This window comes from Solanum pennellii, chromosome 11 (assembly GCF_001406875.1).
Source record: "Solanum pennellii chromosome 11, SPENNV200".
Classification (NCBI taxonomy): Eukaryota; Viridiplantae; Streptophyta; class Magnoliopsida; order Solanales; family Solanaceae; genus Solanum; species Solanum pennellii.
This window is the reverse complement of record NC_028647.1, coordinates 60,891,507-60,918,275: the sequence shown is the minus strand read 5'-3', so window position 1 is coordinate 60,918,275 and position 26,769 is coordinate 60,891,507. Positions and strand designations below refer to the sequence as shown.

The window sequence follows — 26,769 nt, the reverse complement described above, 5'->3', positions numbered from 1 at the left end:
CAATGTTGTTCCTCGTTGAAGTTCATTGTAATAGCTGATTGAACATTTAGAGCTTGTTGTTGGGATCGATATTCCTACATAAGGTCATAAAAAATGAAAAATATTAAATAAGTTCGACAAAACTTCAAATCATAAATGTCATAACTAGGCTATCTCATCTACTTTTTTCATACTTGAATTCCATTAGATGGTTGGTGAGCTGTTTTACGGTGAAGTCCGGCACAGACATCCTCTCCATGAACATCTTTATGATGGACTAAATCGACATGGTAAGACAATTAATAAGAATTCATTAGTAAAATTGTGAACATTTAGAAAATGTCTACTTAATATTTTCCTTAACCAATATTCTTGTATGTTCTACTTATCTCTGTTGGAATAAAAACCAAGTCTTTAATACTTACCTTTTTCTCCCAACTCACGAACAGCCTCGTCTAATTTCTTATAAAGATTCGGTGCCCATTGCAGCTGTCATCTTTTCTTTTGTGGTCTTTCTGTAGTTATTTTCGAAAGCAAAGAATGATCCTCCTCTATTTCTTAAGTACCACTACTTTTAACTTGTCCCTCTTCATTAGTACTTCTCATCCTCTTAAACCTTTTTGCCTCATCTTTTTCTATTAAATAACATACCGCTTCATCTTGATAAGTCTCAGAGCAATTCGCTATGCTTTTTCCCTTTTTGTCATGCACTTTCTTAGGACAAGATATGTTGTCCATTGCATTAACTTGATTAGTCTTAGCCTTGTAGTGTTGTGATACTTCATTTGCCTTGTTATTGTAGTTCTTCACATGCTTCCATACATCCTTGGGTTTTATTGATGAAAGGGACGGCTTGTAAAAAATTAAGCATGCTCCTTGTGTTGTTGCTTCTCTTACCATTTCTATCGTCACCTCTGGAGACATCAATAAACCAAAAATGAAAAATCAGGTATCCGAAATTATTGAGAGAAGTTAGATGTTCGTAAACATATACACCACGTTTGTAAGGAACATGTATAAATATAGAAATTAACAAAAGAAAAAACATATAGAGAAACTACAAGTAACATTAATGTGTTTAGAAGTCAATTTTTTGACATTATTATTAAAGAAGACAAAGTTCAATAATAATGTGTGATATTTATAACATGTTTAAATACACTTTTGAATTATTGAATAGTACACACTAATTAAACCACATAAAATAATTAAGATTTTGATAAAATGATCTTACAAATAATATGTTTGTCTTTGATGAGTTGAGCGGACTTGATGAACTCAAGATAGTTCATTTCGTGCATGTTGACATCCACCATGACCAAGTCAAATTGGTCGATTTGTTCCCCGAGAATGGATAGAGCTATAGTTGCTTGTTCGATTACAATTACTATATAAACAAATCAAACTCAGAAATATCACAATTATTTTTTTATATATTGAGGGAATATTTTCATAATATTTAGTGGTATACCTTCCCTTTCCTTTATGTTATTACACGGATATAGGTAATATGACTAGACTAATAATATTATATTAGAAGTATAGACATGAGTATTTGATTGATACTACGTGACTAAATCATTCAAGTCTTTAATAATTTTTGATTAATTTAATCTTGTTGCCTAAGAATCCAATTGATTCTTTTTCACTTAAAATACAACTAAGTTAGCATGTTGATAAATTTGATGGTCAAGTGAAAATATTCATAAGGTTGAATATATCGATAATCTTTTACGCTTGATAATAAATTTTCTTTAAATATTTAAACTACAACACCTGTGTTTATATTAGATAGTTCAGATTAAGTATTTAGAAAAAGTTTATGTTCTCAAACATCCATTAGGTAGATAATTTAACTATGTCACATCCATTTGTTATGTTCTCGAGAATCATAAATGACAAATTTTAACCATAATTTATTGAAACAACAACGAATACAACAAATTCATTCAGCACTAGTGTAATTATTCATCTATATCTACGCTAAGTCATATATGATTGAAACACATGCTAAAAAATTGACTAAAAATTTTAGGCATGTGCATCAAATATTTTTTGCCAATAAAATAAAGTAGTTTTCTTCTTCAATTTCAACCTGAAATTACTCCAAATAAATTTAAATTCGAATTTTATGTTTCATTTATGATTAAAAAAATTAAATACCAATCATTAATTTTACATAAGTTTACTTCTTAGCTATAGAATGATATAAGTACATATTTGATGTAGAAGATCCAACAAATATTAGGGGGGAAAAGCTCCAACACATATCAGAGAAAACTAAAAGAGATATAATATTGTTATACCTTTAAATGAATGTTTTTTAAGAAGTGTTGTTATATTCGATAAAGAAGTTGTATCTTGATCAACCAAGAGAATTCTGAGGCCAATATAAGCTGAAGTAATATTTACATTACCAGTTATCTCACGATCCATCTTTTAGCCTATAAAGATTATGAGAGGAAAAAAAAGAAGAGAATTTTGAATTTTTGTCTTCTTTCTATGTGCGCTCTCTTTTTTTTTTCTACCACCTTATACTAAATGAAGGATAAAATTTGGACAATTAATTAAGAGAGATGGGAAATATCTGATTTAAAAAATCTACCTTTATAGCAAGTCAATAACTAGTGTAGTCAATATCTAAGGAAGGTGTAATTAAGCAAGATGTTGATAATCTACCCATTTGTGTTCAAAATAATTTAATCTTGATCTTGTTTAATTTACGCGATACATATGATATCAATTACTCCTCCGTTTCAGTTTATTTATTTTACTCTCTTTTCTAGTCCATTCAAAAAAGTTCACCCTTTTTCTTATAAGGTTATAAGATAAATTTATAGTCACCACACACAAAAGTGTGAAGAAGAGAATCATCTAAAATTACTACATTTTATTTCAAATTATCTCACATAATAGCAATCATGTTTAATAAAAATAACAAAATTCACCCCTACGTATAAGGAAAACCTATCCCTAATGAAATGAGATTCAAATTATACCTTTATCGAAATAATAACTAGAAAGCTTTTTAATTAGGAAATTTTAAACTAGAAAAACTTCTAAATAAAAAAAGAAACTTGGGCTTGCATTAGGATTTTAGTTTTTAAAACTTATTATTCAGTTAGGGGTTGTTTGGTTACTGGTTAGAGTTATGCAGGTATTAATTATACAGGTATTAGTTATGTATGGTTTAGAGATTACAATACATGAATTATTAAGTATTGAATATTAAACTTGTTGTAAATTATTAATATATATTATTTACAAAATAATAATACATACTAATAAATTGTGAAATATATTGAATAATATATAATACTAATATTTGATTTGCATATATACCGTTAAAAATATACAATCAATTTCTAATATTAAAAAATATTTATATTTGCATAAATCAATCAAAACTTAAGTATAAAAAGAAATGAAAATAATCTATATATAATAAGAAATAAAAACAACATATGTTGATAGGAAACAGTAGTGTTTCCAATAAAAAAATTAAAAGAAATAAAACTGATCTAAATATAAAAAAGAAATAAAAACAACAAACTTAATTTATCACTTTAGTACATGTATGACTAATACGCACATAACTTATTCCACTTTATACTCTGCATAACTTTATATATACATTCTCTCATAAGTTATGTTGGTATTAATTATGTAGAACTATAAAAATGCAACATAGTATAAGTTATGTTGACTTTTCTACCTAAACAAAAATTTCTACCAAACATTATATAACTTAATACATTGTTTTATACATAAATAAGAGACAAGTTATACCAGGGTAGGTCAAGTTAGTTTATCTATTTCATATTTTTTAGGAGCTAAGTTAGCACGGTCTGGTTTGGAAGGCAGTATTTAATTGACATTACCATTATCAATTGTCACTTCCTCGGTCCCTTTTAAGTCCTAAAGATTGCGGAGGAAGTTGGTATCGGAGGTAATATGGTGAGGCGCACCTGAATTGAGAACCCAAGGATCATTCGACATTGTTTGTATAACAAAATTTGTTGTATGCACAAATTTATCACAACGAGCTCCTGAAGATTGGTGTGGGAAGTGGCGGCATTGGAAGTAGAGTCGGATCCAGGATTTAAAAAAATCAATGCAACATTGTAAAGAGATTACTTTAAGTTCTCAAATTTGAGAGCCTCATTTATTTTAGCAATAATAGATTGTAGGTTTTTCATAAGAAATATACCAAATACGATTTAGGGGAAAAATAATATTTAAGGAAACGATTATTTGAAGTTTGATACATCTTGAGTATCATGTCACAAGAAAAACTAAATGCATAGTTATATTAATTATTGATTGAAAAAGAATTATTAAATGAAAACATTTATTTAAAAAAATGCAATTTTACATATCAAGAAATTTTGAAAGTACATTTTTTAAAAAAAATTAAGAACTCTCAAGCTTTCAAATTATTTTGTTTTAAAAAATAACAAACAATGGTGCTTTTTGATTAATTTCTAAAACGAGATCCTCTCTTGGAATCAAACCCTCAACCTCACAATCTAAAACCAACATTAAAGTCAGTGAACATCCAGGCATTTGTGATCATGGGTTCCTTTATTTAATATTTAATATATTTTAAGAATTAAAACAAATAATATATCGAGTTTTATCGAATGATCACGGATTTCGATAACCAATTTTTCACACTTAAATTCGCCAATGGGAAAGTGTTGCCTTGAGTATGCAAGAATGACATTAGCGGCAATTAATCAATGACAATAGCTTAATAGTCGCTAAATATGTATTTTTAGCGGCAAATAGCACTCTTTGTATATGTCCCAAAACCTTTTAGCGACATTGATTCTAGACATTTAACTAATGCGGATAAAGACTTTATCACTCGTAGTTAGTTCAGTTCATCATTAACACCCGGGTGCCATAATATCTAGGCTCGAAGATAGCTTAGAGAGGGCCTCTCGAGCATCCATCACACAAAAACAATATTGTGTAAATACACTACACAAACATAATTTCATTTTGGTAAACCAGAGAAGCTATATTAATAACAAAAACTACAGAGAACCGAGATGTGGCTGAGCCACGGTAGTTTGCGGTGGTTGGGCCACTATTCCACCAGCAGTATTTACAGCAGATACAAAAGACCTATCACCAGCATTAGTACTGTACTACTAATATCATACATCGTAGAAGGATTATGATGAATAGCATTTGACCTCCTGACGGATGTGGCACCAGTTTTATCGTCAAGCCAAAGGTTCTCCGATGATGGTGGTGGCCATCGATGCTAGTCTATTACCAAGTCAGTTCTGTCCTCTGTAGATGTGTTCAACCTGCGCGCTATTCAGCCTCCGAAGGAGGCACCTGCAATCATCCAAAATGACACAACTATGTTTGTTAGGACTGTGAAGCTGACGAACTACTTCTGTTGTGTCAATGTTAACTTCCACATACCAAATTATATTTGAAGTGATAGATTGAGGTTGCAATTAATGTCTATTAACAATTATTAAATAATAGAGCTTATATAAGAGACAAACATTATATTGTCGAGGATTTTGACGCTAAATAAAATATAAACTTGAAAAATCTTCGACAAGTTGTGAGAAAAAGAAATGGCATAAACAGGTAGTCAAACTTGGCCTCAGTTGGCTAGTAAGTTGTACTCCAAACTTTTGAGTAAGCACATCAAGGCACCTCAACTCGTCTCTAACTGTGTTAGTTAATGCTCTAACTTACAAAATGATCATCTAAAACACTTCCAAAATGAATATGTCATGTCAGCATCAAGTGTCAACGAGACACAATGAGGAAGAATTGGAGTGTTTAGTCATCAATTGAGACCAAGTTATGTTGTCTACATGTGAATACTTAAAATTGGAGTACTAAGTTTGAGTGTATATTTACATATTATGCCAAAAGAACTCCATGACATTAGTGAAGAGCTTCTTTTTTCTTTCAAGTAGTTCTTCAAAGAAGTGTTTTGGGATTGTTTAGCAAAAATATCTTTTTACACTCACATGATCACTTGCATCAAACTCAAGCATAGATTATAGGATTTGTTTTCAAGCTGCTTGTTCTTTGGAGGATCTACAAACTTGTAAATACTTACCCTTCTGAAGCTCAAGCTGCACAGCTGGCCGAACATTACGAGGAAGTGGATTAACAACTTTCCTAATAACTTTGATAGTTGACAATGCCTTTGAAATCTCCCTCTTCTTTTTCCTAATCTCAATGGGAATGCAGGAGTTTGAAATCCTCTTAGATGGATTGATACCCCTTTTTGGTGCCAGATTATTTACAGCTTCAGTCAATGCATGGATACGATTAACTAATTCAGCATGTCTTTCATTGCAGCTGACAAGTAGCACATAAGCTAGGCGAGACATCATCATGATCAATTCCATTTTCAAAAACTGAATGATGAGCAACATCATCAAGCTCATCACCACCACCACTATCATCAAAACCACTACCAACAACACCTATGGGATCAGCAACAGTCTCCTCACCACCCCCTAGTGCTTCCCTTTTGATGGACGTAACTCCATCCAATACTCTTTTAATCCTATCAATAACCTTAGGATCAGGTAAAATTCTCACAAATCCTAAAGTAAGAAGGGCTGGCATGGTTGATTCGAGATCAGTAGGGATAAGCCACGGATGCACAATCTACAACCAATAAGTAGATATATTAAAATAGTATTTGAATCATAAAAATCAACTAATAATTAAAGAAATCAGCACATGTATAATCAAAAGTGTTTAATATGTTAAAATTTTGTGCAACAAATGTTGAATCAGCTCTATTATTTCACAGATTTGTAATTTACTGCAATAGACTACACATTTGGTGCACATACTCTGTTAGAAGAACTCAAACAAATATTTAATATATAGCAACATTTAATAGATCGATTGCTACATATGTCCTTCAAGTTAAGTAAAATCTACATAAAAGAAGACTTACTGCATCATCAGGAGGGGTGAACAAGTCGACAACATTCGCGTTTTGGTTGTTCTTGGCAGACAACCATCTAAGGATCCTTGGATAAGAAACCTTTTCAGAGTAGTCCTTGACTTGCTGTCGGAGGTGCGGAATGGCTTAAAATGCCCAAGCCTAAATATAATGATGCCAAAAAACGAATCAGAATAATTATTCAACAAAAAATGAAACACTAAAGAAGAAAATCATAACTTTACCATGAAAGCCCAAGGAAAACCGTATAGATTGATTGTTTTGGGTGCTAACTTTTGCAACAAATATTTAACAGTTAAATTGTAGCTTTCTTGTCCCCATGGATAGTTGTTGAATTCCTCACGATCCTGAGATAACTTTAACAAACTAGTTGGTATGACTTGTTTGGTGTCTTTGGCCCATAGAATAGCATGCACGAACCAAACTAAGCACAGTGACTCTTTGTGCTTACTTGAAAGTGTTTTAGACTCCAGATCTGTGAGCAAATTTGTGCTTCTGTAGCTCTTACCAACAATATCCACCAAGTCATCATCATCAGCTATTTTTTCTTTGCCTTTGACTTTCTTTGTTTTGTTGGTTGTATTCTTTGGCTTAACAATAGGAAGAGGCTGAACAGCATGATGACATCTAAGTCCAGTAATTATGGCAAATTCTTTAATACCAAAACATATCGGCATGCCACAGTAGTTTATCCAAATCTCATCTTTTTTTTCCTCATTCTCATATAGAATCCTACGTTTCAAAAGACCATAGACCATAGTCATTCGAAAACGTGCATTATTATTCTCAGGAAGATCAAGATACAACCCAAAACAGCTAGACCTAAAGAAAGTCTCCAACTTTTGCTCCTTCAATATCACCCTGAATTTATCAAATGCTTTTCCCATCACAGATTTAACAACAGAATCACCAAAATTTGTATCATCATCAATGGGCATCTTCACTTGAAACTTGTCAATGCTAAAAGTTTTGACAAATCCAGGGGTTGAAGGGATGCTATGTTGGACTTCTGATCTAATCTCAACATCAGTCGTCGACCTTTCCCCTACTTCATTCCCTATGGCTCTAGAACTTGAACTACTTTCTCCTCCTCCTCCGAGACCTACTTCCTCATTTCTATCTCCTTGCACTACTTTCTCATTTTCCTCATTTCAACCACTTCATCTTTTACTGCATCTACAACTGGAAAAAAATGATTTCTTTGAGAAAGGGCTTCATCGGCAAGTTGTTTCGATGGTGTTTGTACTCTAGTTACTTTACTCATTCTGCACGAAGTTGATTTTTGTTCCTTTCTTTTGATTTGATCCATTTTATCTGCAAAAAATAGATAAACAAAAAAGGTTTCAATTGATTTGTGCATCACTCAAAAGAAGAGAAAACATAATAACAAATAAGTCATCATCCATTGCAACAGATTCTTCGTATGTTTCTAATAGATCCTACCGTCTTCTATTGGACAAAAAAAACCAATGCAAGATGTTTGTTTTATGTCATGGAGGACAATAACCACAACAAAAATAAATCAGTTTTACTACACCTTTAACAACACCAAATATAATAATAACAAAGAAGTATGCACTAAAAGATATTTTACAATCTCTAAACAACAATCAATATTTTATCCAACAAGCCATTTGTCATTTCAATACTTTCATAACAATGTTCAAGAACAATAACAACAAAATTTCTTATTACAATGTTCAAGAACAAGGTATACACCAAGAACAACAACAAAAATTCACATTTCTTAGCAAAAACAAAAAAACAAAATTTCACAACAATGTTCAAACAACAAGAACAAAATCATTAACTCTAAACTTAACCTTGAAGAAAAGACCTTAACTTTAAATTGACCAAAAGCATTATTTTCAAAACACTAATTTTATGAACTCATTTCAATACACCATTGAACCCATTATTGGAAGTACAAAATATAATAACAAGTGTCACTAAAGTTAAGCTAGAATCTCAAATAAAAGTTTCCCTACTTGACCAACCAAGTTCAAGAAGAAGAAGAACAATAACAACATAAAATTCATATTTCCCTTAAGAAGAACATGGTTAAGGTGTAAAATGCTAAGAAGAGAAGAAATACCAAAAAATATTAACAGACTTACACTCACAGTTCTTTTTCATTAATCCAAAAGAAATTTTCAAAATCTTAACTTTTTGCACAAGCATTACCTGAGAAGTGAGAGAAATTGCAAGTTTGGCTTTTAGCTTTTTATTTTTGGCTTTTGACTTTTTATGCAGTTAAAATTAGTTTTATAAGTTACCTAAACACTTTTAAAATTAAATAAGAATTTGAAGTCAAAAATCCTTAAAATAAGGAATAATTGTACAAACTAAGAATGTAAAATAAATACTGTAATTATCGTTTGATTTAATTGTGCTTCGGAGCAAATTGTTTGTCAATCGTCTCTCTTTCTCAAATTCTCGTTCGCTCCTGTCGCTCGCCTCTCTCGCTTCATACGATAGAAATGCATAAATTGTGTTTCTGTTTATATAAAGCGAGAGAAAATTGTATATACACATGCAGATATATATACCTTCATCTTATACACTAATGATTATACAATACAAATATTTTTTTGCCCAATTCTTTTTTGTCTTTCTCTCTTTCTCGTTTTATACAAACACATACTATACATAATATAATTCATAATTTATGTTTGTATAAAGCGAAAGAGAGAGTTATATTTGATATACAAATGTTTTATTTCGATTCAATTGTATACAAATTCAAATTTTATAAGATGTACAAACACATGAAATTGAATTGAGAGGTTTTCAACGATTTATAACCAGAGGCTAACAATAATTTACACAAATGACCTGTTATCGAAATTATACAAATCTGAAGAGGAGCCATTTAATTATACAATTGCTTCTTTATATGTATGTATAGTAAAATAGGCATAGCTTTCGTTTGTATATGTATAGTGAATTATACATATATATGTTTAATATGGAGTTCAATTATGCAAACTATAAATGTAGCATACAAATATAATTTTTTTTGTTTGTTACATGTGAAAGTTACTTAAAATAATAAGTCAATCAAAACAGCTATGGCTTTGGTTTTGTTTTTTTTTGTTATTTTGGAAAAGTTTAACAAATATTAACAATGTTATTGCAATCCACAATTAACTTAATCAGATTTTTAAGTGGTCTTTGATCTTGACTGGTTAAACATGTTACACAATATTTAATTTTGAGACTTAAAAAACAATCACAATTCAATTTTCTAGTTTCTTTGTGTAAAATTTATTTAGCACATCATTTGTTAGCGAAGAAAAAAAGGTTTTGTCAATGTTAAGTACTTTTTGTGTCAACATAAACAATATATGATTTAATGAATGTTGCATTCTTACTTTCCCGTGGGAGAGATGTTTTCCATTGAAATATGGAGGTTCTTTTTGAGATGTCTTTTCTTGAAATAGTGCGCTCATAATTTGTTGTGTCATGATCTTTATCTCACATGTTGTTAGACGGAGATTGGTGAGACGAGGCTCTGATACTAATTGAAAGTGTAAGAATGGGTGAATTGCTCTTTTTCATTTTTCTTCTCTAAGTAGTCAACTTGCGAGAATCACCAGTTGATGGTTAAATCCAAAAATAATACTAAAAATGAAAGTAAAGAACGAGATATTTTTATACTGGTTGGAATCCAATGTGGATCTTTTGTCCAGTCCCCTTGGGTTGCAAGGATGTTCGCTTCTAGCCTTTCGAATCTTTAAATGAGTACAAGTTTAGAGTATATTTCTTATGTTTACACTCAATCTTTTTCTTTCTTTTGATACACAGTATTACCAACAATATTTTTATGCTCTTTTGCTTACACAGTAGATCTCAGTGTATTAAAAGTAGAGTTGAGAATTTGTGAAGATTCAGACTCAATAATGTATATTTGAGTCATTGGCTTTCTTGGAACACAAGACATATGTCTTGCACCTAAAATTGAAAATTTAAAAGATACACATATTTGAAATGTAATTTTACAGCAATGAGATCATTATGTTCTAAGTTCGCATTTCATGCATTTACATGTTCTATCAAAGTGTGTTTTTGAATCGTTGAACTCTTTTTACTTATAAATAATGAATTCTATTTAGTACAAGACTTGATTTTATTACAAACCGTTTAATCGAGGAATACTTTATATCGTTAAAATTGAACTGCTTAAATGATAAATTTCGAAGAAGGATTATTATTGGAATATTTATGATTTATGAACTGTTCATAACTATTTTTGAAATTTTTCGGATAGAATTATCTTCTCTCCGGCTCACGTTTAAAGGAATAAATGCACGTGTACCTGTTAATTTCAGAAAAATTCTTTTGTACATACGGAATATATAATTAATGTGCACCCTAAAACACTAAGTTGAGTTGGTACATTGGTCCAGCCCTATTTTCTGGTTGTTGCATCTTCCTTTTGCCATTTTTTTTTATAAAAAAAAAAGAAGGCATATTAGAAACCTTAAGCTAGATTTGACATAGCAAAAACAAGGTGTACACATAGGGTTAAGATCATCCAATCATAGAGTGAACTATGTTGTGTTTTTGTTTAATTTATATTTATATATACCTTCAATTTTATACTTGTTTAACAATATTTTTGGATAAAGTGTCAGTGCTTTGACTCACCAACATCCGCCTTTAATAGAGACCTTCTTCGTATTCAAATCTTGAGTTCGCATGTGCCTTGAAAAACTATCCCCAACTTAGGTGGGAAAATAAAATCAATCGTTATTTATGCATAGGCTTCGCGGAGTACTAAATGGGCTTTTAAGTAAAACCACCACATGTTGAGAGTCTTGATCCCCTCTTTGACCAGACAAAGAAGAAAAAAGGATGTCTAAATCCATGGTCCTCCCTAGAAAGAAATATAGAAAAGAAGAGAGTATTTTGACAAAAGTTGTAAAGAAATGTTTGAAAAGAATGTTTTCTTGTATTTTAAATGCTTTGATTTGCATATAAGATAAAAGGTAAGATGAAAGGGTACATTCACAACTAAAAATAAAAAACACAATACATCTCACAGGAGTTGTGGATTGAAGCATATACTTGAAATGAAAATAAAACACCTTTAATGATATGATTTGACAAAAGTGTTACACCAAAGTCAAGAAAATGCAAACCTAGTGAAAAGATAACACTATCAAAAGAGGAGTTGAGCCTTGGTGATATTATTAATAAAATAATCAATCAAATCCTTTGACTAAATGCCTAAACAACAGCTGACTTTGGTCACAATTTCCAGCATAATATGTGATACCATATTCACCCTAAAGGTATTATTATACACTCACTTGTAAGAGGCCTACAAAACTGGGAGGCTTCGATTTTTGGCGGATACCCCATGAGTAATCTTTTATCCATGTTGGAGATTCTCTAATGTGGTTTTGGTTTAAAGCCATCAACAGCAAAGTTTCTCGTGGCTGCAGGAAGAGCTACGCGGATTCCATCAAGTTCAGGTTTAGCAATTACTTGACAACCTAGACGAGACCTGAAGAGAACGAATGCATAATATATGAGAAGCTTGAGAATATTACAGAAAACTGAAAACCAATACAACAAATAGAAGGGACCTACGTCTCTGTGAGGCCAAAAGCAAGATCCAACATGTCATTTTCTTCGTCTGTTGGATCTTCTAGCTTGTTGTACTGGTCCACATCCTGTCCAGAGTTGTCAAAGTTCAGATAACGAAGGTAAGCTCCGTTAAAAGGTTACAACTTTTAAATGGATCAAAGCTGAGGCAAAGGAGGGGTTTATGGCCTAATCATATGTTACATACCATAACTATCACATGACATGTGGAACAGGCAAGTGACCCTTCACATGCTCCTGCATCAAAGCCAATTTTGTTCGGTTAAACTTAACAACCAATAAGGCACCGTAACTTAGATATGCTAAGAAATGTCCACCAGTAACACCCAAAACTGTTTTGGTATACAATTCTAACTGTAGGGAGGCAGAGATGGTCATTCAGTAACGTTAACCAGATCTGTGTAAATGAGAGCTCATATTAATAGTCGAAAGGTAAAACTGAACATGAAAGATTACACCATAATTTGGAAAGAATGTTAGTACGTGTCTAATATGCCCAACTACCTTTATTGGGCCCCGCCAGTATCCAACTAGTTTTGCGGCATTGCCTCTCTAGACAATGTCTCAAGATTCATTACCAACTCTCACACACCTTCCCACACTCAACTCATCTTCACCAGTATTTATAATATGAAGACGAGAATACTTGCAGTGCTCCCAGTATTCCTTTTGAATAGCTTGGAGTTCAGATTCTTCTTTAACTAACTTTGAATCAACTCAGGGTCTTCCCTCATTTACTCCAAGACTCAAAATGTGAACTTAGATTATTACACTATTTAATTAATTACTCCATCTTTTTCGGATAAGAATAATTGTGAGGTGAAAAAGTTTGATCAGAATACCAGCCCAATAAAGGCATTCTAATCACAAGCAGCGATCAGATTCATAAAGGTCCTATTGAATCTAGACTAAACTGGTTTAAGGATGCCACTATTAAATCAACATATAAGATTTAGAATGCCTTAACAAAGCTAACCTTCAAGCTCAATGTCATTCTCATGTGCAGCTTCTAACAAAGACATTCCAACAGGGACCTTGATGTGCTTCTCTTCTCCATCCTTGTCAACAAATGTTACAGATATTCTGTGAAAAAGAGAGAACATGTAAAAGTTGGCAGAGAACAGAAGCAGATATGTATATCTAGTGACACGCCACCAGACATATTAGAGATGAAATTATGCAACAAACACAACAGGAGATTGGACTTCAATCCAAGATCAAAATAACCATGTATTTAAAAGGCTATTCAACTACTGACGAGATATCTCTGAAATAATGTATATTGCTTGCAGAGAAACACGGGGTGTACACAAGATCATAAGATGCAGAAAGATAAAATGTTTGCCCAATCTCTAGGGCAGTCTTTGGAAACTCGCAAATCTAGATTAGGAGGAGCACGTGTATATATGTTCCATGGAAGTAGCTTAGAGAAGAAAACATCAGATATATCAGGGCATCAGCTTTGATCTGATTATGTTAGAAATGTCAGAATTTGGTTTTGCATCAAAGCATATTTGAACCAATCTCGAATAGGACTTGATTAAAAAAGGGCATAGTTAAGACACAAATCATTAAAATTATACTGTCCATTCTATTCATTATATAAAAAGATTGTATTTCTGTTACTTCTCAAAAAAAATGTATTTCAACTTTATGACATGACCCTTTTCTATGACGGTATATGGACTAATTTACAGGTACTTCAACAATTGCATTGGGTGTATAATACCTCCCACGAGTACAAGTACCGGGTAACTTTGCCCACCAAGGCTTATGCTTATGGAAAAATCACCAAACATTTTTTGTCTCTATTGGGGTTTGAACCGCGGTCTTCCATGGTTTTCACTTTTCATTAACTGTTAAGCCACATCCTTGGGTTATGATATGATACGACTTTCTTTAAACTACTTCTGCAGAAAAGTAAAGTCAAACTAATAGCAAAATTAATCGCAAGTACAAACAAACCCAATGGTTATCAATTTTAACTAAGCTAGAACAAATACTAAATGGATCAAACCCTTTGTACATCTATTGTAGCATTAAAGGAAACTCAAAAAAAAGAAAAATTAAATATAATATAATCAAGAAATTTTTCAAACCATCCCTAGTTGACCTTGAAACCCCAAGTTCATTGCATGAATCCCCTTCCACAAGAAACAAATCCAAGGTCCTAATCCTTATCAAAATAACTTCATATTTTCAATCAATTTAAATGCCATTCTAACTGCTCTGGTACGTAGCAGTTAGAAGTTGCCCTTGAAAATTGAGATACTGATCAATACAGTTAGGTCAACAATAATTAGCAACCAACAGCACCTCGTGAGTAAGGAAATCCAAGGTTTCCTAGTTCAAAGAGAAAGCAACTGGTAAAAGAAAAAAAATAATGTTAACAATTCATACGTAACTTACGTTTGCTTTTCCTCATTCCCTGTAGTAGTGCAATATTCTTTATGCCTCTGAGACAAAGAACAAAAGTTCAGGTAAAACAAAAGGAGAATGATATGAAATTTCAAATTTAACAGTGGAAAATAAACAAAATCCAACAGGATGGGGTACGAAAGAGTCTCACAATCAATAATTTCTAGAAACTTTTCAAGTATTACATTATCTTGCAAAGCTACTGACCAGGCCCAACAAAATTTGGTATCTCGACAAGGGTCCATATGATGTCCCTGGGTTGCAGGGTGATGTGGCTGCAATGCATTCAACGAGAAAAAAAGTAGTTTAGGAAATGAAATCTCACATTAGACCCATTAATATTATGCTACTTGAGTTTCTGTCACATCTATGCATAGGAGAACATACATGTAAAGCCTATTGACTGCATTGACCTAAGATAAAGGTTTGTATCACACAAATTGAAGGTTCTTTTTAGTAAGTTGGATAACATAATGAGCACAGATGAGATAAACTCATAATACAAGGACTAATTTATTTGGCAAGGTAATAAAGACAAGAAAGCCCTTCACTTAGTTAACTGGAGCACTTTCCTCACTAATTTTTTTTTTTTTATAAAGAGCACTCTCCTCACTATTGAAAGGAGTTGAGGACTGGGAATCAGGAACCTCAAGAACCACAATCAAAGCCTATTAATGAAGCGGTTATGGAGATACAATATGGAATCCAATGCTCTGTGGAGAAGGCTAATTCGTGAAAAATGTGGACAGGATGACCATATGGTGCTCTAAAGTTGTCAATAGTCTATATGGGGTGGGGGTGAGGAAAGCCATCAAATTCAATTGGGACCTTCTATCTGACAACACTACCATAAGGATAGGAAATGGTAGGAAAGCTCTCTTTTGTAGCGATAACCGGCTTGAGCATAACCTTCTCCAATACTTTTTCCCTGAATTATATAGTATAGTCCCTGAAGCCAAGCTAAAAACATTGTGGGGTCAACATGGATGGAATGTTACTTTTAGAAGACTCCTACATGACTGGTAGCATGAAAGAGCTGTGGAACTTTTCAAGAGTCTGGAAACTTCCCAAGGTTTTAAAGATGAGGAGGATTCACTTTTCTGGAAGAGCTGCAGGAATGACATCTTTACCGCTAAATCAACCTTCCGCTATCCAATCCAAGCCAGGTAGTTTGGGGGGGGGGGGTTCATTGGGGAGGGTAGAGTGTACGGGACCTTAGCCATATCTCATGGAGTTAGAGAGACTGTTTCCACAAGACCCTGGACTCAAGTATTATCACATAACAGAGCAGTATGAAAAAGAGTGTATTTAAGTAAATAGGACATAGAAAAATAATAGAGAAAACATTACATATCATTCATTCAGGAAAAAGGAACAGTAACAGTGGCAAAATAATGTGATAACCGAAGCATAAGAAACAACAGGTAGTAACAAAAAACGAGGGACAAGAAAATCACAGGTAGTTGGCCATGGAGGTTTATTTGGAAAGTCAAGGCTCCTTTCAAAGTGGTCTGTTTCTCATGGCGGGTGGCAATACAAGCTTGTTTTAACTCAGAAAAATCTTTAAAAGGAGGGATTTCAGCTATGCTCCATCTGTCCTCTATGTGGTTCTGCTTTGGAAAGTAATGCCCATCTTTTCCTCCACGGCCTTATCCTTACCAGCTTGGTGACTCTTAACATTGTGGGACTTAGTTGGGTTATGCCAGCTACTACTAGTGAAATGATCCACTATTGGAACTATAATGGATGTGACTTGAACTGGTGGAGAATGGTATCTGCTCGTATATGGTGGACAGTAAGGCATGAGGGAAATGCAAGAACTTTATACAATAATCACACTCCTCTCCAGAAATTTAAGCTGAGTTGTATCTTGTTGTTCTACTTTTAGTGTAGGAGACAGAATTCCTAGTAGATTTGCTTGGTTCACTGTAAACTCAGTTTTTGTTCCTACTCGCACTTCCTTAGTGCTCTTATATATAGACTTGTTACCAAGTTCAAAAAAATTGCAAGATACTCAAAAATTTAATGAACTTATACATAATGTTCTAAATAATACAGGATAGTCTACTAGCCAAACCAAAATTCAATCACTAAGACTACTCCATTATATTTCATATTGGAAACTTTCTCCTTAAAGCATTAGTATTATGAACTCGAACTCCTTTACACTTCCTTTTTAGCAAGAATTATCATCATTTACGGATTAGAACTATGTGGCATTAGAAAAAGGAATAGATAAAAGTGTCAACTCTTTTAATATATTTGGTGAAAGAAGCTGCTTGAGAAGAATAATGCACTTTATTTCTGATTTTAAGAGGAAAGAAGGGTAAATCAAGAGCAATAGCATAACCTTCCTTTATGCAAGCCTTTTAAATGAAACTCTTTCGTACTGCCAAAACAAACATTTGTCAAAATGACACAGAAGTGCAAATTAATAGTATTAGCACCAACTAATGTCATTTACTTTCTTTTGTCATGTTGTCAATTCAAACATGGAGAGGTCACTTTCCTTCTCTCTATGAGATAAGCCAAATGAATTGGAAGTTTTTTCAGTGCGACAATGTTAATATGTTATGTTCCCAGACACTTGACTTGCTTGGGTATTCCTATCTCAAACTGGTATAAGAAAGGTAACAGCACTTCATGTGGACAACACCTACTTGGAAAACTGAAGGTGGAGAAGAAAGCAAGAAAAAAGATATGGAAAGCAGTACCATCTTGTATATCTTTGACATTATGGAAAGAAAGGAATGCAATATGCTTGGAAGAAGCTCAATGACAGACCCTGCACTAAAGGAAAAATGTTTTTTGGATCTTTTTTTTTGGTGTAAACATTGAGATGAAAGTAAAGCAAAACTGTTTTTGAATTCATTAGCTCCTCGAGTTTTGCATTTAGTACTTCTGTAATTATGCATCTATTAGACCTCACTGTTAATAAAAGTATCTCTTCTTCTGTTAAAGCAAAGATGTTTCCAAAGTAAATATGAGAATGCTCGTTAACTGAAGCACACATGTATTACTTTCATGGCTTTTTGGTGTAAGCTAGAAGCTGTCACTTCTGTGGATATGATGATAGCTTTCTCAGCTTCCAACAGTAATGTAAAGGATCTAAGCTGTATATTACTTTTTGGCACAATCCTTGTCCTTTGTTTATAAAATTTAACCATCCTCGAAAAATTATAAGTATCTCTACTTCACCCAAGAACCAAAAAAAAAAAGACCACCAAAATGATGTAAGTTCACGAAATTCACAAACAAGCCAAGCTACAAAATAAGGCTATAATGTTAGACCCTCCAACACACACTAACAGAAAAAACATCACTTCCTTTGTTTCATTTCATTTGTCCTATTTTGACTTGACGTGGATTTTAAAGAAGTAACTAGACATTTAAATTCACTGGTCTTACACTAAAGATATGTCAAATGTACCAAAATGTCCTAAATCTCGGGGTCTTAAACATATTACGAGGAAAGTTGGAATTATACCGTTGCTATAAACAGAAAGATACTTCTTTTTAATAGAATAAAGGTAAATAGGACAAAAAAAATTGAAACAGGATAACATAAATAGGCATCAATAACCCAACGCTCCATTCTGCACCTAAATTTGCTTTCATGGACAATTTTTCTACCACTCTTGTTTTGCTTCACACAATACAACAGAGGCATAAACCATATTTATATAACCTACTGTCCTGGCCAGTTTGCAGGCTCGTGGGGTTTGAAACTGACATCATTCTCAACCCCACGTCATTGACCACTACGCCACACCCTTGGGTTCAAAGGCATAAACCAATATCAAAGTACAGAAAGGCTGTAACTTCACTGAAATTAACTCAATTGCAGATGCAAATAAGGCTCATATGAGACATACCGTTTGAACAATTGGATGGAAACAAATCCCTAATTCGATTCTTCGCCGCAGTGTTGTAACTCCTTGAACCCACTTTCAATAATGATACATGCGCCGCCTACATTGAACATAGAACTCTTTAGAAATCAACCAAAAGTAAATAAAAATATGCACATAAAAAACACATAACTTTTTGAATTTGATAAAAATATGCACATACAGAAGCAGAATCATGAAGAAGAAGGGCAGAGATAGAGGAACGAGTGAGCCGATGGGCCAGTCGGCGAACATGGAAGCCGACCATTTTGGAGAGGGAGGGGAGGTCACCGGCCGGAGAAGAATGAAAAACGGGTCGGGTCGGGTAGTTTCAGCTAAACCCCCCTTATAACCAAAACCTCTATATATATATTGGGCTTTGTTTGCATCTATCGAGAGTATGAAATTATGAAAAATTAGTTTCCCTATCATACAAATTATTTTTTACTATACGAGTTTGTCCCGAACAGATAATATCACATCATATTAAAAATATAATTGGGTAGGCTTAATCTAGCAAATTCAACTTCTTGAGTTAGAAAGAGATTAAAATTTGTACAAAGTTTCTGTTAATTATTATTCGTTCGATTTTGAACTAGATAACAAAAAGTCAGGGATGACTCGACAGCTTAAAAAAAGAATGTATCTCATGCAATCAAATTTAAGTGGCCTCATTTTTAATAATAACAGGTTATAAGTTATTATTTTTTTTAACAAATATTGAATACTATTTGTAGAAAAAATAAACATTTCATGAAAAATGAAGGGATTATTAGAAGAAATTTAACATATTTGGAGCACTATGTCTCATGAAAAATAATTTAAAATAAGAAAGTTATATTATCAAATAAAATTAAAAGAAATCAATTATATAAAAATTATTAAGAATTTAAATTTAAGAGCCCGTTTAATTTTTATTTTAGGCTATTAATATATTTGAACCGTCGTCGAAGAAGTACAAACTATTGAGGAATACACATTTATTTACGAGTTACATAACTTTAGGAACAAATTAAATGAGTTACGGAGAGATTAATGGTGCACCCGATTTGGTATCTACATGGAACCATCTATTTATCGGAATTATCTCAATGGTAAAATATCGAGTTTTTGGCCAAAAGAATTTTGATGTTGGTTTACTATATTATCATTAGAAAGTCTCAAAATATCTTTATCGATTAAATATTTTATTAGAAGCATAGATTATTATTCACATCTTAATATTAATTAATTAAATTATTAGCTATTATTAAAAAATAATCGTATTTGAATCATATAAGAAAATTTCTACTATTAGTCAATTTAAATTAGATAAAACTTTACTTGATGTATTTCTAATTTTTGTTATAGAAACATTTGGCTCTTCCTCCTCCTCAAAAGATTCAAGCGATAAGTTAATATTCATCACAAAAAAAAATAAAAAGAAGATCAAGTTATCCAAAATATTATACAATATGAAATTATAATATTTTCCTTAGATTATCCAACGCAGATGAATATTTTCTTAAACATAGGTGTGGTTTAACCAAAATGCTTGTTATGATTTCGTTTCTGTGTAGTAAGCTTGAGATCTTGAATTATAAGAGCGCAACACGAGATATGTGAATTAAACACATGTTAGATCACCTATTGTTCACCGAGTTTCAAATGATGCAGCAAAATTAGCAATGCAAATACCTTTATTATTACCAAAATTGTTTGCTCTTGCACCAGTCAATACTAAGCAAATACTCACTTGAAGCAGAGACAAATACTTAGCTTTAAGGGCTGTGCAAAGGGTAAATTGCTTTACTATTTTGCCTTACCAATAATGGTGATGAATTTCCAACATCTCTAAATGGTGGCCTTTTTGGTACTCTTGATTCTTTGCTGCAAGAATGTTCTTTTCTCCTCCCAACAGGAGAAACTTCTCGTTTACAACTCGTGTCATTGGCTCCGCGATTTTCCTTTAGACGATGCATAAACATGCGTTTTTCCTTCTCTAGTTGTTTCCCTAATGAAACAGGAGGCAAATCTTTTGTTGGTATCACTTCAACACCTCTTTGTTTTTGCAACTTTTGATTGACATTTTCTTCTTTCAACCGACAAACCAACACGCGTTTTTCCTTCTCAATTTGCTTGGCTAATGACAGCAGAGGTGAATTCGGGGTAGATGTTACCTCCCTCTGATCATGTGCTGTTGATCTCTTTGTTCTTAATGTTTCTAGCTCGGCTTTTGCTGCAGTTAACTCATACTGCATATCCTTTGCCTTGGTTTCAAATGCTTGTGCTTTGTCTTTCCATTCTTCCACCTACAAAAGCCAAGTAAATGAGATACTTTCTGTTTCAAATCGGAACTTCTTTTCAACGTGTCATTGGAAACAAAGAACCAGATTCTTACGGAGGACTGTAAAGATTGGATTTCATGAGCAAAGTTAAGGGCTCGGTTTTCCCAGAAATCACGTGAAGCCTGAAGTTCTTCCATCTCCCCTCTGACTTGCTGCAGCATTTCCTGCATTTGTGACCATTGCTCAGTTTCAGCTCTCACTTGTTCTACAATCCTTCGAACTATAACCTTGCAACGCCCCGAACATTTGTTCTCCTCAAGTGGCAACATGTCCTGTTTGCATGAAACAAGGGTGAGAAAACTGCTTCTTCAGTTCAAGACTAGCAATAAAACTCTATAACATGATAAAGACAAGTACACCATATTACAAATGCATGATTCTTGAGATGTTATGCAAAATACTCTCTTTAGATTGATTTCACTGATCATCGAACTACAGGTCTGTTACAACAAAGCCATAAAACTAAGTTCAATAACTACGATAGAACACATCGTCTATCGCTATACTTAGCATAAAATGAAAGTCACTAGAAATATCAATCCAACCCTGACACTACAAGCAAGTTGCCGCGTAAGATAAAAACTGCCAAACAACTACAAGGTCCTATCCAACATCTAAAACAACTACAATTAGCAACACAACATTTCCAGGTTCCTCTCTATTTTCTAATATAGGGTTGATTTCTGGTCACTCAACTAATAGTTATTATCTCAAAAAGTCGCCTCTGATTTAAATTTTCTTCAACAAAGAAAACGTGACTAGCTGAGATAATAACTATCACCAGTCGAGTAGGTACTACTTGTATTTTGATGATTTGTGGTGCTTGTTTGGTGATTTAATCTTATGTTGCACAAATTCTGAAATAACTCTAGGGTCTTAATTAGTAGCATCAAAATCTTACTACAAGACATCCTCAAGAAATACTCTCTCCTTTCAAACATTTACTTTCAACTTTTTCACGTAATATGATTAAGACCATAAATTTAGGGGCATTTTGATACATTCGACATGAAGAACTCATTACTTTCTTAAGCTTCGTGTCAAATCAAAACAGGACAAACAAATTGAAACTGAAGTAGTAAACACAATAAGTTCATTATAGTAAGTGTAGTACATGATTTTAAATTAATATTGAGGTACAGACAGAGAAGTACAATTATTATATGTATAAAAACATTTTCTCTGTTCTGACTTTACCTGAGATGGTTGTTGTCTTGTTGAGAAAGATGATGTAGGGTCTGTAATAGAGTCAATTCTCTTGGAAGTTGAAGCTGAACTGGCAACTGAACTGTTTGTTGTGCTTGAAAGTATTGCACCATATTCCTCCTCCATTCTATCTAACATACCCTTTGATAGTCCTTCCATTTTTTCCCTCAACAACTCCACCTACAAAACATTTTTTTTACAATTTCTGTAAATATAAAGCCTTGACGTAACTGTTAAAGTTGTTATCAAATGATTAGGAGGCCATAGGTTCGAGCTATAGAAATACGCCCTTGCAAAAATGCATGATAAAACTACATATGGTAGAATCTTGTAGTTGAGACTCTTCTTTGGACCCCTTACATAGAAAACTTAGTGCATCGAACTATTTTTTTTTTCATTTTTCAAAAACTACAAGTAGTCAAGATTACTTGAATTTTGTGAATATATAATTCAAAATTTGTAGAATGTACTAAAGTTGAATTATTTATGAGAAAACATCACCACCCCTGTTGTCTTTTTTCAAATTTTTTATTACAGTACTTTATTTTTTAAAAATATTCCACGTGGAATAACAAGATACCCTTATTCCAAGGTGAAATTTTCAAATAGTTCATTCTCAATCATAATTAACTAATGCACACAAACATCCAAAAAGTAAAACCAATTATCTTATTTTTTTCTCAACAAAAAGTCTATATGGTATTACTTAGTTGATAAACATGCCATAAATGGCTTACTTTATAGTCTCTATCAAGATTTTTTTTCGAATCGTGGAAGTAGATATTAGTGCTTACATTAGGTATGCCTACATGACATTCCTTAGAGTGTAACCTTTTTTCGAACTCTGTTAATGCGAGATGTTTTTTGAATTGACTATCTTTTTTTTTAATAGCTATATATAATAATATATCTAGTGAAATTCTATAAATAAGGCCTGAGTAGGGTGAATGTATGCAATCTTACCCCTAACTTATAACTGCTATGAGAGGTTGTTTTTCATAGACTATCGACTCAAGTAAAGAATACCAGTAGCAACACTAATCAATAGAAAAAATGAAAAAGGCAAAACTTACATCAGCAGAAGTATTATTCTTGGTTTCTTTGTCAATTTCATTTGTTGATTGAGCTAGTTGTTGTAATTCCTTGAGAGTTTTTTCATCTGTTAAACCTCCAAACTTCTCTAGCCTTTTCTGTAAATGACATGCTTTTTTATCAAAGTTACTACAATGTCTCACTTCAACATCTTTATTTTTACAGCTTTTCTTTAACTCTTCAAGTTTTTCTGCTAAATCTTCAATCTCTTCTTCCAATACTGCATTCACATTCTTCCCTTCAAAAATCTTCTTTTTGCCCTGCAAAAATCAAATAACAAAAAGATTTAACATTGAACTTTCACCAAAGTAAGAAAAAATCAAGGACTTCTAAAATTCACTTTTAATATTCTAAAGCACCTCCATTTTTAATAATTCTACTCCCTCCGTCCAGAATTATTTGTCATGTTGCGCTTATAGAAAGTCAATTTGATTAATTTTCAAAGGTAAATTAGATCACATTAATTCGATATTTTTAAACAAAAAAATTAGATATTTTAAAACTATATGAAAAGTACTATAAGTTATAATTTTTTATATATTAATATGATGAAAAAATTCATCTTAAAATATTAGTTAAAATTTTTATAATTTGACTCTAAAAATAAAAATCATAACAAATAATATCGAATGAAGGGAGTACTATTTTTCAAGTAAAAAACAAAGAACATTAAAGAAAAAAATACTATTTCATATGTATAAAGAGAAAATTTGAACAGTGGTGGCATTTATTGGACAGTGGGATTGCATGAAAAAACTGAAAAACTGTTTTTTTGTTCTTTCTACATTTGACAATTAAGTTTTATACATTAATTAATAGATAAAAAGAATTATTACAAATAATTATAGATAATAATAAGTGAATTCAGTTTGGTATTATTATTAAAAACAATAATACATCAGTATAATTTCATAAATTAAGTCTGAAAATAATTGAGTATACATAAAACTTATCTGTACATCATATATATAGAAATATTATTTTTGATAAATCAAACATTTTGAAAATATAGAAATGAAAGCAGTAACAACAAACCGAAGAGCAATACACAACATACATAGGAAAGAACAGTAACGACAATAAATGTGATAACTAAAACACAAAAAAATACTAACGATAATCGAAATCGAATAACAAGAAACTATAATACTCACAGCAATGAGAGTGTGAACAGCTGATCTAAGAGTCTTCTCCATCTGAATTCTATTCCTTTCCAATTTCTTCAAAGCAAATTGTCTTTCCATCCTTAAAAAATTACACTCTGCTCTTAACATATCTGCTTGAAACCTCCATTTCTCCTCCTCCCTTTCATCACAAAACATAAACTTGGTTCAAGAATCAATTTTGAATTAATTCAACAAAGATTTGTCAGCCCCACTTTTTAGGAAACTGTAAAAATTGGAACTTTATGTTAAAATATCAAACTTGGTTCATAAAAAATGTATTAATATATCCATGTGAATAAAGGGTTTTCTTGAAAAACAAATTTAAAGCTAAAAAGTTCAGTCCCACTTTTTAGGAAACTGTAAAAATCATAACTTTAAGCTACATTTTTCCTTCGTTCAATCGACTGAACTACTAAGATTCATTAATAAAAAATTGATTTAACAAACCTGTCTCCGGCATCACCACCGCCATTGACAGCACCTTCTTGTTCTTGTTCTTCGACTCTTTCTCTCCTCTGAGCCGAAGTAGAAGAAGAAGAAGAAGACGAAGAAGAAGTTGAAGTGTTGATGAGAAGAATGGGATTAAGAGAGGAAGACCTTCCATGAAAGTGTCTTTCTTGATCAAATAAACATTCCAATCTCCCTTTGTAATAGTCATATTTCTTCTCCATTGGATAAAGTTGTTTCTTTTTCGTATTTCTGGGGTTTTTCCGGCGAGTTCTCCGGGAGAAATGGAGGATTTTAGGGCTTGGTGGTGGTGGTGGTGTTGGGTGCCATTTGGGTTTTCTTGTTGATGACATTTTCTATATTTTTTATTGTATTTGTTTTGGTGCAACAAATTTGAATTTAACGGGTACACTATAATCACTAGAGAGCCTAGAGGAAGTGAATATACTTATAACATTTATATATAGAGTGAGTGGTGTTTTGATAATGACATAATTACCCTTATGCTATATGAAGTCATACTTATCTTTGGGGGTGTTCACGGTTTGGATAAAAGATCGATCTAAATCGAACCAAATCGATTGTATTGTGGGTTTGGTTTTAGAGTTTTAAGAACCGATAATATCTGATTTTATTTTAAAAATAAAGAAATAATCGAACCGTACTGAATCGCTTATATATTATTATACATGTATAATATATTATTTTTATAAAGAATTTTAAATATCATATATTCATCAAAATTTATTTAATATTTATTTATGAAAGCAAAAATGTATGACGATTCTATAAAAATTCCTGTTTCATTTTTGAATGAAGTTAGTGAGAGGGTGAATGTAATTCAGCTCGAACGAAGTGAGACCCAAAAGGTGCCTCTTCCTGAATTTACAGCCAGTTCGATCTGAGCAAGCCAAAGGGGCCGTATTCTATCATGAGATAGCGGTGTGCACTTTCTGTTATCACCCTCTTTCATTGCCATTTTTGAAACAAATAGAAAAAATCTTCTATAACCATGAGAGGGTAGAATATTTATCTTATTGGTTTCATATATATGAGTGTTTATGATGAATAAATTATATTTATATATTTTATACATTATAGCAAGTTTGGTTTGATGTTGATAATTCAATAATCAATCACACTAGGATGAATAAATTATATTTATATATTTTATACATTATAGCATGTTTGGTTTGATTTTGATAATTCAATAATCAATCATACTAGGCTGAATAAATTATATTTATATATTTTATACATTATAGCAGGTTTGGTTTGATTTTAATAATTCAATAATCAATTAAATTGATGTGATTTTTTATTTTGATTAATAATTGACTCAAACCGACTTGTGAACGCCCGACATCTAGGTCCGCTGAGGTAAAGCGAGAAGTTGAGCCTAAACTGGCGAATCGAAGTCATTATCGAAACTATACTTCCTACAACTAACATGTGTCCAGTCCAATGGGAATGTGCAATGCAAACGAACCTAAGTTATTATACCGAATTTTCGCTGGCCATCGGGGACCAAGTGGTAAGGCCATGATTCGCAGGGGAATAAATCACTCATTCTTCCATTGGGGACGGGTGCATGAACGACAACTCCAAGCGTCACATATCCGCCGCCTACCTACCGTTTAGGTGGCCACTAGCGAGATCTGGTA

General features: G+C 32.5%; 2 protein-coding genes and 2 pseudogenes across 2 annotated transcripts; all 4 read right to left on the bottom strand.

The window, feature by feature from the left end:
- Positions 1-322: 322 nt before the first annotated feature.
- Positions 323-1,288, bottom strand: LOC114074881 (annotated as a pseudogene).
- Positions 1,289-5,021: 3,733 nt separating this feature from the next.
- Positions 5,022-8,358, bottom strand: LOC107004376 (annotated as a pseudogene).
- A 3,658-nt stretch (positions 8,359-12,016) lies between these two features.
- Positions 12,017-19,248, bottom strand: LOC107003141 (adrenodoxin-like protein 2, mitochondrial). Its single transcript, XM_015201408.2, has 8 exons — positions 19,052-19,248; positions 18,853-18,949; positions 15,185-15,252; positions 14,969-15,015; positions 13,536-13,642; positions 12,747-12,796; positions 12,545-12,627; positions 12,017-12,458 (listed from the first exon to the last, which is right to left on the bottom strand). Exons 1-8 carry the CDS (start codon positions 19,133-19,135, stop codon positions 12,344-12,346), a joined length of 651 nt encoding a protein of 216 aa, XP_015056894.1. The 5' UTR covers positions 19,136-19,248; the 3' UTR covers positions 12,017-12,343.
- Positions 19,249-20,447: 1,199 nt separating this feature from the next.
- Positions 20,448-25,520, bottom strand: LOC107003494 (GRIP and coiled-coil domain-containing protein 2). Its single transcript, XM_015201837.2, has 6 exons — positions 25,106-25,520; positions 24,647-24,797; positions 23,474-23,752; positions 22,392-22,580; positions 21,248-21,466; positions 20,448-21,158 (listed from the first exon to the last, which is right to left on the bottom strand). Exons 1-6 carry the CDS (start codon positions 25,456-25,458, stop codon positions 20,628-20,630), a joined length of 1,722 nt encoding a protein of 573 aa, XP_015057323.1. The 5' UTR covers positions 25,459-25,520; the 3' UTR covers positions 20,448-20,627.
- Positions 25,521-26,769: the final 1,249 nt, after the last annotated feature.